Source organism: Podarcis muralis, chromosome 3 (genome assembly GCF_964188315.1).
Source record: "Podarcis muralis chromosome 3, rPodMur119.hap1.1, whole genome shotgun sequence".
Taxonomy (NCBI): Eukaryota; Metazoa; Chordata; class Lepidosauria; order Squamata; family Lacertidae; genus Podarcis; species Podarcis muralis.
In genome coordinates this window covers 41,408,570-41,418,707 of record NC_135657.1, presented here as the reverse complement: position 1 = coordinate 41,418,707, position 10,138 = coordinate 41,408,570, and the positions used below count along the sequence as shown (strand labels likewise).

The 10,138-nt window shown below is 49.0% G+C and overlaps 1 protein-coding gene across 1 annotated transcript; it reads left to right on the top strand.

The window, feature by feature from the left end:
* The first annotated feature begins 611 nt into the window (after positions 1 to 611).
* On the top strand, positions 612 to 7,840 carry LOC144327237 (uncharacterized). Its single transcript, XM_077925713.1, has 2 exons — positions 612 to 2,595; positions 5,982 to 7,840. The coding sequence occupies exons 1-2, from the start codon at positions 1,914 to 1,916 to the stop codon at positions 6,554 to 6,556; spliced, it is 1,257 nt and encodes a 418-aa protein (XP_077781839.1). The 5' UTR covers positions 612 to 1,913; the 3' UTR covers positions 6,557 to 7,840.
* Positions 7,841 to 10,138: the final 2,298 nt, after the last annotated feature.

Genomic DNA, 10,138 nt, shown 5'->3' with positions numbered 1-10,138 from the left:
TTGCTATACTCATTCGTAGTACTTCAGGAGTAAACCCCGAGGAACTATGCATACCCACTGCCTTGTGGGACACTTTTGGAGGGGGGAAATGCTAAGAAGTAAACCCTACAAAAATCCAGAGTGGAGTCTCTAAGACCGTTGGATGGAGTCTTGTACTCCTTCTTCCAGCAACTCCTGCAGCCCGGTTGGTGCCAAATGTATTGCTCTGCTTTCCTTTGGACCATATCAGCAAGCAGAGTGGGGAGGGTCTTGTCATCCAGGGAGCCCAGGACCTCCATTCACACCCAAATGGAACATTGCAACCAGCAAAAACAATGCAGGAAGCAGCAGTTACGAGTTACCAGTCTCTGCAGCCGCGGCAGGTGCTGTGATTCTCCATTGGTTTGACTGCACTCCATTGTCTCTCAAGACAAACAGATGCCAACAATTAGAAGAGAAACCACATGCCTGGCTGAGCTATGACAAACATGGCTCTTGTGATGAAATTCTGTCTGCAGCTGATGACTGCTGTCACGGGTAGTGCTTTGAATCAGTACCATTGTCTCTGTCTTCCATATCTCTCCTCTGAACTGAGCTTACAATTTGACAAAGCGTGTTCTCCTTCATGGAGAGCACGTGTTGCGGTGGGGGCCGCCAGGACACTCCAAAGTTGGGAGGCGGGCTAATTGATCGTTGGCCACTGATGCGATTGGGGCTTCCCTTGTTGTTGGGAAGAAGTTAATGTTGCCATTTATTGATTGACAGCCAGAAATAGTAAAACTCCTTGCACGAGGCTAGGGCTTCCTCTTTTCGCACGTGCATCGGATTGATCACAGTGAAGGGAGACGGTTGTATTTTTCTACTAATTACCCTTTATCCTTGTGTCTTTGACCTGCTTTAATTGCATTAGCTCTATTTAATTCTTAATTTTGTCCTTTGATTAAGTTTCCTCTCTGTGTGTTAATTATTAATTTTATTTTAACTTTCCCCCTCTCCTTCTAAAATTTTTACCCTTGCATTCCCACCCCCCTTAGTCTATTAATTTTCCCCTATCCCCCCCCCCCCACTGTAGCTTACCTTAACGTTCAGAGGCACTAGGCCTCTCCGAAGTGCGCCCAGCCGCAGGGGCGTTCGCCCGGCCTCACGCAGGGGCGCAGCTGCCTAGGCCTGGTTGGACGAAGGGCCTTTTTCGGCAGCGCCTGGTGCTGCGCCAAAGCGGGGGTGCCGCCGGCCCTGCTGGGCCTTCTTAGGCTTTCCCGAGCCCCCCCCCCGCCCCCCCCATTTCTGAGGCCGGATTCGGCCTTCTTTGTCCTCGGCGGCCCTCCCTGCGAAGCGGGGAGGCCTGGTGTCTGGCGGGGCTGCAGGGAGGCAGGCGCGGCCTAACTTGGGCCTGGGTGCAGGCCCGTTGTGTTTAGCCGCCTTACCCTGCTCCGTTTTGGCGGGAACGCCATTTTCCGGGCTTCAATTGCTCACGCAGGCCATCTAGTGGCCATTCTGAGGCACTGCAGCCTGTTATATTATTGCTTTATTGCAGCCTCCCTGATTTAAATTGCTCACGCACACCCTCTAGTGGCCGTTCTGAGCCACTGCAGCCTGTTTTATTATTGCTTTATTCAGGCTCATAATTGCTGCCATCTGGTGGCCATTCAGAGCATTGCTGCCTCCCTGATTTAATTATAAAGAAATACTTTAGACTGTTAACTGTCCACTTTGTGGACATTCTGTGCATTGCAGCCTGTTGTTTTATTTTAGTACAGGGAAGCTAATTTGCTGCCAGCTAGTAGCCAATAAAGGAAAAGGCACCTTCTGGTTAATTGGATGCTCCTTAATTAAGTAGCTTACTGTTTTAATTTGGTTCATTTTGTGATCGCCAGGTATCTGGGGTGCATTAACTTCTTTTCTCGTGTTGATATTTCTCTTTCTTGGTAGCCATCATGTCTCCTAAGAGAGTCCCAGCGCAGCCTGCCTTGACCGTTCCGCCTAAAAGGACCATTCGGGGACCTTCTCAGTCGCTTCGATCCCCCTCGACTGGTCAAGCCTCAGGGCGTCTGCAATCTTTGGTTTCGAGCCTGGCGGGTGATCCAGCTGCTTTGGCTCGCTTTGCTTCTGAAGTAGATGGCCTGATCCAACGCTGTAGCGCCGGGCCTAGCCAGCAACCGGCGGTGACCACTGCGGCTGCAGTTTCTTCACCTTCTGATTCCGCATCTAGCGATGAAAATGATCTGCCCATGTCTGGTGTTTTGTTTTCTGATTCTCAGTTTTCTAGGAATGCAGGCTCAGCCCCTGCATCTAGTCACACGCGGGAGGGCAGAACCCCTTCTCGGCGCACAACCGGGAGGGGGCGACGGGGAAAGGCCCCTTCTAGGCATGGGGGGTCTTCTAGGCCAGGGTCAGCTTTGCAACCCTTACCTAGTACTTCCGTGGGTTCTGATCAGTCACCTGCCACCTCTTCTCAGTCTGTCCCAGGCACTGCACTTCAAGGTCCAGCATCAGAGTCTTCTGAGGAGGACAGCCTACCTGTGCCAGCCAAGTCCTCTTCGGGCGGCACACGCCGCCGCAAGAAGTCTTCTGGAAAGCGTGCGAAGAGAGGGCGGAGGGACACCTCTTCATCATCAGGTACATCACAGACTTCAGAGTCTGAGTCAGAGGCCTCCTCAGAATTTTATTGGGGTCTGGGAGAATCGGCTTCTGGTTTTCCCAATTGGATTTGGCAGCGGAGGGCCAACTCCCATCGAGCAAAATATGGGGCCACTCAGGAATACTTAAATGGGGTGTTGTTACCTGATATTAAGAAGTCGACTAATTCGGTTAGGGATGTGATCCCAGGGTGTCACCTTTCAAAGAAGTTGAGAACTAGGATATTGAACGGTCGCTATGTCGACATGTTCAAACTGAGCCCTCCAGTAGACAGTTCGCAGGCCCAAGAGAAGTCAGTTCTATCCTCTAAGAAACGGGCTGCTGATTCTAAAGTGGATAGAACCTTCGAGCACTGGTTGGATTGTTTCCAGGTTTTTGCCGGGATCGTTTCAGCATGTTATTCCAAGAGAGCGGTTCATTTAATTGTCTACCAGTCTATCGTACGTAAGGCGTTCGAAATGGCTGGTCAGAATGCTGCCTTTGATTATGATGAGAATTTCAGAAGAAGGGCAGCAAAAATTCCCACGGCCCGATGGGATCGGAGGGATTTGGATGTATGGACCACTTATGTGGCCCCTCAGTTTGAAAAGAAGACCCCTGAACCTCAAAAGACAAAAACAGGAGGTTTTAAAAAGCGCTTGTATTGCTGGGATTACAGTAAAGGCTCTTGCCAGCGACAATCATGTAGGTTTCCTCATGTCTGCGAAAAATGTGGTGGCAACCACCCGGGCTCCACTTGCTTTGGCGGCCGCCGGCCCTTTCGTGGGGGAAAGGGGGGGTCACAAGCTGCAAAAGCGGCCCCCCCTCAAGCAGCAGCTGGCACTTCTAAGTGAGGCGGATATGGTTTTAGCTTATACGCCGGTACGGCTTCCAGAATTGGTTCATTGGTTGCAGTTTTACCCTAACCGTGAGGCAGCTGCTTATTTACAGGAAGGCTTTTCTTCTGGTTTTAGGATTCCGGTAGCTACGGTCCCCGTTGCACGGAATCCGGTTAATCAGCAGTCAGTTAGGGAAAGGCATGAAGTGGCACGTAAAAAGATTGAGAAAGAAATTGCCTTACGTCGTATGGCAGGCCCCTTCCTGGCTCTTCCTTTCGCTAATCTGCATCTCTCCCCCTTGGGAATTGTTCCGAAGAAAGCCCCCGGGGAATTTCGCCTTATTCATAACTTATCACACCCCAAGGGTTCGTCAGTAAATGACGCTATCCCCCCGGAGCTTTGTTCAGTAAAATACGCTACTCTTGATCATGCGATCAAGATGATCAGAAAATTTGGGACAGGTGCCCTGCTGGCGAAATGCGACATTGAGTCTGCTTTTCGTTTGTTGCCAATTAATCCTCAGGATTTCTGGCTTTTAGGGTTCCAGTTTGAAGGGGCATTTTATTTTGATAAAGCCATGCCCATGGGCTGCTCAATTTCATGCGCAGCTTTCGAGTGCTTTAGTACTTTTCTCGACTGGGCCTTGCGTTTTAAAACCGGCCTGGATGGGGTGACCCATTTTTTGGATGATTTTTTACTGGCCTCAGCGAGGGACACGGGTGACTGCTTGGCCCTGCTTCAGGCTTTCGCATCTCTTACGGAGAAGTTGGGTGTCCCATTGGCATCGGATAAAACCGAGGGACCTTCCACTCAATTGACTTATTTAGGTATCCAATTGGATACAGTTGCATCTACATCTCGCTTACCTGAGGACAAATTGGTTAATTTGCGAAGGATAATAGAAGAGATGCTCCCATTACGTAAGGTGACATTGCGTCAGTTGCAGTCCTTATTAGGCCACCTTAATTTTGCATGCAGGGTGGTGGCTCCCGGTCGCCCTTTCTGTGCGCGCCTGGCCAGGCTTACGGCCGGCTTGCGTGCCCCTCATCATCGGGTGCGACTGTCACCTGGTGTAAAGGCGGATTTGCAGTTATGGCTTGAATTCTTGAATGAATTCAATGGGGTGTCATTATGGCAGGACACTTTGAACCTCCATAATGACTTCCAAGTGCATTCTGATGCAGCAGGCTCTCTGGGTTTTGGGCTATACTGGAAAGGTCGTTGGTGCGCATTGCCCTGGCCGCCATCGTGGCGAGGGGAGCCTATTACGCGGGACTTAACTTTTCTTGAGTTCTTTCCCATTGCAGTGGCAGTGCACCTGTGGGTCAAGGAATTCAAGGACCATCGAGTCTGTTTCTGGTCTGATAACCAGGCCGTTGTGAACGTGTTGGCAAAACAGTCGTCCCGTTCAGCCAGGGTATCGGCCCTTCTCAGGGCTTTTGTTTTGCATTGCCTGCGCTTTAACATTGTGTTTTCAGCTCGATTCATCCCTGGCGTTTCTAACGAAATCGCTGATGCTCTGTCCCGTTTTCAGATGGAGCGGTTCAGATCCCTTGCTCCAGAGGCGAATCTGCTGCCAGAAAATTTCCCGGATCATCTCTGGAACCTTGGCAGCAATTAGTCTTACAGGGAGTAGCTGCATCCATTTCACCTTCCACTCTGCGCTCATATAATCGAGCTTGGACTGACTTTTTAAAATTTTGTCGTCAGTCTTTGTCTATGGAGATTGTGTTATCTCCTTCTACTTCACAGGTGCTGCAGTATTTGGCGCACCTTTTCCAATTGGGTCGAGCGGCCAGGACGCTCAGGATCCAAGCAGCGGCCATCTCCTTTTTCTGTAAAGCTTTCTTTAATAAGGATCCTTGCGCCAAATTTGTTGTGCGCAGGGCTCTGGAAGGTTGGGGGAGGCTTGGAGCGCGACCCCTTTTGGTAAGAAAGCCTATAACATTTGATTTGCTTACCAGCATGCGCTCGAAGTTGAGGAGCGTCTGCTGGTCCAGATATGAAGCGCGGCTTTTTTCAGCCGCCTTTTCTTTGGCCTTTTTTGGTGCCCTGAGGGTAGGTGAGGTGGTACTGGAGGTCATCCGGGGCAGAGAGTCTAGGGGTTTGCTTTTGCAGGACGTAACTCTATCCCTTTCGGAGGTGGTCCTATCTATCCGGAATTCAAAGACAGACCAGTTAGGCAGGGGTGCTACTCTTAGGCTCCCCGCCGCTGGGGGTAAAGGCCCTTGCCCGGTTAAGGATACCTCCAAATATTTGAACCTTAGGCCTAAGGGGGAGGGTCCCTTCTTTATTCACGAGAATGGTGCCCCATTGGCCAGGCATCAATTTGCCAAGGTAATGCGCAAAGTGATTGCAGCTTGCGGTTTGACGGCAGCAGATTACGCCCCTCATTCTTTCCGCATTGGTGCTGCCACTTCGGCAGCTCATTGGGGGTTGTCTGTAGAAAGAATTAAGAACATGGGTCGTTGGAAGTCTAATGCGTTTCGCGGCTATGTGCATAGCCGTCGTTGATTGCTTGTACTTACATTTGCTTGTCTTTCTTAGGTGTGGCGGCTGTTCGCATTTGGATGGTGGGCCACAGCATTGTCCACTGGGCCAGCATCAGAGCGAGGGAGTCTGGACTTGGACCCAGTCTTGGCCTGCCTCATCACGTGCAGGTGTCCTGGCTGACCAGACGTGGAATGCTGTGGGCCGAATTGCTTCCCCTTGTTCGGAAGCACGTGAAGTTGGAAGGGCCCCCTTCAGCTATCGTGCTCCAGTTGGGGGAAAACGATCTGCCCGCCACAGACTGTTGTTCTTTACGCTTTACAATTCAAAGGGACTTAGTTGAATTGGCAGAGTTTTTACCAGGTGTGAAAGTTTTTTGGTCCCAGTTGCTGCAGAGGCGCACCTGGCGTGGCAGTCGCTGTCCAGCTGCCACTGAAGGAGCCAGAAAGCGCGTTAATAAGGTGGCAATGAAAACAGTCATTGCTCATGGTGGTTCTGTGATTGCGCACCCCAATATCACCTTCAAGGAGGCCGTCCTTTTCAGGGACGATGGTGTGCATCTTTCCCCGTTGGGAAATGACACATGGTTAAATTCTGTTGTGTTGGGTTTGAAGGTGGGGTTGCAGTTGTGAGTGGTTGGCGGCGAGCTTGAGTGCTCGGTGGCGGTTAGGCATTGGTTTATGGTTTGGTTGGTTGAGGGGCAGTGGTTGAGTGCCTGCCCTTGGTAGGTTGAGTGTCTGCCCCTCTAATGCTGCTGCTGCAAGGGATTCCGTTAAAGGAATTGGGGGCTAACTATTGCTTGTCCACTCTGTCAAGGGGGCTCGGGCCATAGCAATGAGCTCCTGGTTGCATTTGGGGTGAGGGCAGGTTCCCTGCTCCGCGTAACCCCCAAGTGTATTCCCCCATTCTGACTTTCGCATCGTGCGGAATGTCAGTCTGTCCCCCATGGTGGGGGCAGATAGTCGCAACCAATGCCTACGCAACCACTCACAAATTTGTATTTTAATAAAGTTGTGGCCAAAATTATGCCAAAATCTTAAACAAAAATTTCTGTGTGATGTGTGAGTTATTGGGGTGGACCTGGGGACCTCGACACGCAAAGCGTGTTCTCCTTCATGGAGAGCACGTGTTGCGGTGGGGGCCGCCAGGACACTCCAAAGTTGGGAGGCGGGCTAATTGATCGTTGGCCACTGATGCGATTGGGGCTTCCCTTGTTGTTGGGAAGAAGTTAATGTTGCCATTTATTGATTGACAGCCAGAAATAGTAAAACTCCTTGCACGAGGCTAGGGCTTCCTCTTTTCGCACGTGCATCGGATTGCCCGTCCCTCCCTCCCCAGAATAGGGTTGTTCGCTTTGACCTTGCTATGCCTGTCATGGGGTCGTCTGCTTTGGAGCGGGGGCCTAGTAGGAATTTTGCCATCTGGCTGATTGGCTGGGGCCATTTGGTTTTTGCCTACTGCGTAGCAAATCGTCACAACTTGTAAGGTTGGCGGTTAGGCATTGGTTTATGGTTTGGTTGGTTGAGGGGCAGTGGTTGAGTGCCTGCCCTTGGTAGGTTGAGTGTCTGCCCCTCTAATGCTGCTGCTGCAAGGGATTCCGTTAAAGGAATTGGGGGCTAACTATTGCTTGTCCACTCTGTCAAGGGGGCTCGGGCCATAGCAATGAGCTCCTGGTTGCATTTGGGGTGAGGGCAGGTTCCCTGCTCCGCGTAACCCCCAAGTGTATTCCCCCATTCTGACTTTCGCATCGTGCGGAATGTCAGTCTGTCCCCCATGGTGGGGGCAGATAGTCGCAACCAATGCCTACGCAACCACTCACAAATTTGTATTTTAATAAAGTTGTGGCCAAAATTATGCCAAAATCTTAAACAAAAATTTCTGTGTGATGTGTGAGTTATTGGGGTGGACCTGGGGACCTCGACACGCAACTTGTACCACTCAGAAGGAAGCAACAGGAAACAGATGTTTACCAAGCCATGCCCACCAACCACCATCTCCTCCCAACAGAAACCAGGATGATGCTTGTACACATGTCAGACGAAAGAAAACATTGAGGAGCAATTCAGGATCTTTCCAAAATGATGGATTTTTTTGCAGTAGAAGGAAGAATGGTTTTTAAATACATTGTTCTAGAATACCAGCTGAATAATCATGACATTGTATAGCAGCATGCTAGAAAAATCTGAGAGAAAACCAGCATTTATACCACTTTATATGGTAAGTACGGAAGATGTTTGCATCTTCAGAATGTAGAGCTGCAAATCTGCCTGTCCAGAGACTCTGGAATATACAGAGGTGTTTTATATTGGTGCCTGCAGGTGGGACTCCCCCTATTCCGAATGCCATTGCATGATGGTCCACATGCTCAGCAGTGATCTGCACATAGAATATTTCTTGATGCTGAAGTCCTTCCTTTCATGGAGCTCTGAGCCTTCCAATAAGGCCTAAGGCTTTATGGAAATTTCATTTCAGCTGAGGTTATCTCCATCATGCTGAGCACTGCCACCCCCATGATTCTAGACTGAACTGATGTATGTGTCATTCATTCTCTTCTCAGGGCTGATATGCCACCACAGCAAACCTTAGGGCTGTGTTATTCATGCTTCTTTTTAAAAAGAAAAATAAATGGGGTGTACTTTATCAGCTCAGCTGCAGATAACCTGGAAGGGTTACATCAGGTTTTGATCTTTATAGAAGTTTAATTTCCTCTTTTCCTGACTGTGCAACTTGAAGTTGTAACTTGTCAAGACTCCATAATGAATGGGATGTAGAGAAGCTATTTCCTCCCTCCAAAATAAAGCATTAAAAAAACAAAAACACCCTGACATTTTCTTTCAAATGTCTTCTGCAGCAAATTATTGCCATATTCTAAGTAGAGTTCTCCTCTTCCCCTGCCACGCATGCAAATGTCTGCATGTGCACCCAGGTACTGTATATGATCTCATGGTTTTTGAACAGATCTCATGGTTTTGAAGAGGGGTAAATGCAATATAAACCATAGTAGAGCATCTACTTTGGATGCAGAAGTCCCAGGTTGAATCCCTTCCATTGCCAGTTAGAGCTTGGAGAGACTCATTGCTGAAACCCTGGAAAGCAACTGCCAGTCAGTGTAGAATAGTAGTGAGTTAGAGGGACTAGTTGTGTGACTCAGTGTCTTATGTTCCTATGTCAAAAGGAAGGAAGAAAATGCACTCTGTACACTGATGGCATTATAGAGCATCAGAATTCAGTAACTGCTAAGGGTGGAAGACCGCAAGACCCGATTGCCATGCAACAATCATGCTAACACAATCCACAAATCCAACACCCAGTCAGGAAGAAGGAGCCATGGGCTTGGGGATGTTTGGTGGAGATGTTGTGATACTCCCATCACATCACAGTAGTGTTGCTGGTTACTGCACAGCAGCATAGTCTCTGGAATCCAGTTTGCCTGGGGTTAGCGAGACCTGGCAACATCTGTTTCATACTATGCAGGGCAAACAGTTCAGCAGACTTAGAGAGAGGCTAGCTCGGTGGTAAAGAACATGGTTAGCCAGTGGAAGGTTCCAGGTTCACTCCCCACCTTTCTCCAGTTAGGAAAGTTTCAGATTAGCAGGTGATGAGAAAAGCCTCTGTCTGAATTCCTGGAGGGCTGTTGCAAGTCATAGTCAGTACTGTGCTATATGAAGACATGCTTTGAGTTGAGCTGGGTGATATTGATAAATGGTTTAACTTATGGTTACAAATCAGACTTTTAAAATACAACAGCTAAAAAAAAAAGTCACACCAATCTATGTCTTGCCACTAGTTTCACATTGCTTCTGGAAGATGCTCTAATAATTTATGGGAAATCTTCAAATGAAGAGAATTATATATGTCTACGTTAAGAATTAAAAAACACCTGCTTCTTGGGAGAAGGGCAATGACAGGCCTAGACAGCATCTTGAGAAATAGAGACATCACCTTGCCAACAAAGGTCCGTATAGTTAAAGCCATGGTTTTCCCAGTAGTGATGTATGGAAGTGAGAGCTGGATCATAAAGAAGGCTGATCGCCGAAGAATTGATGCTTTTGAATTATGGTGCTGGAGAAGACTCTTGAGAGTCCCATGGACTGCAAGAAGATCAAACGCATCCATTCTAAAGGAAATCAGCCCTGAGTGGTCACTGGAAGGACAGATCGTGAAGCTGAGGCTCCAGTACTTTGGCCACCTCATGAGAAGAGAAGACTCCCTGG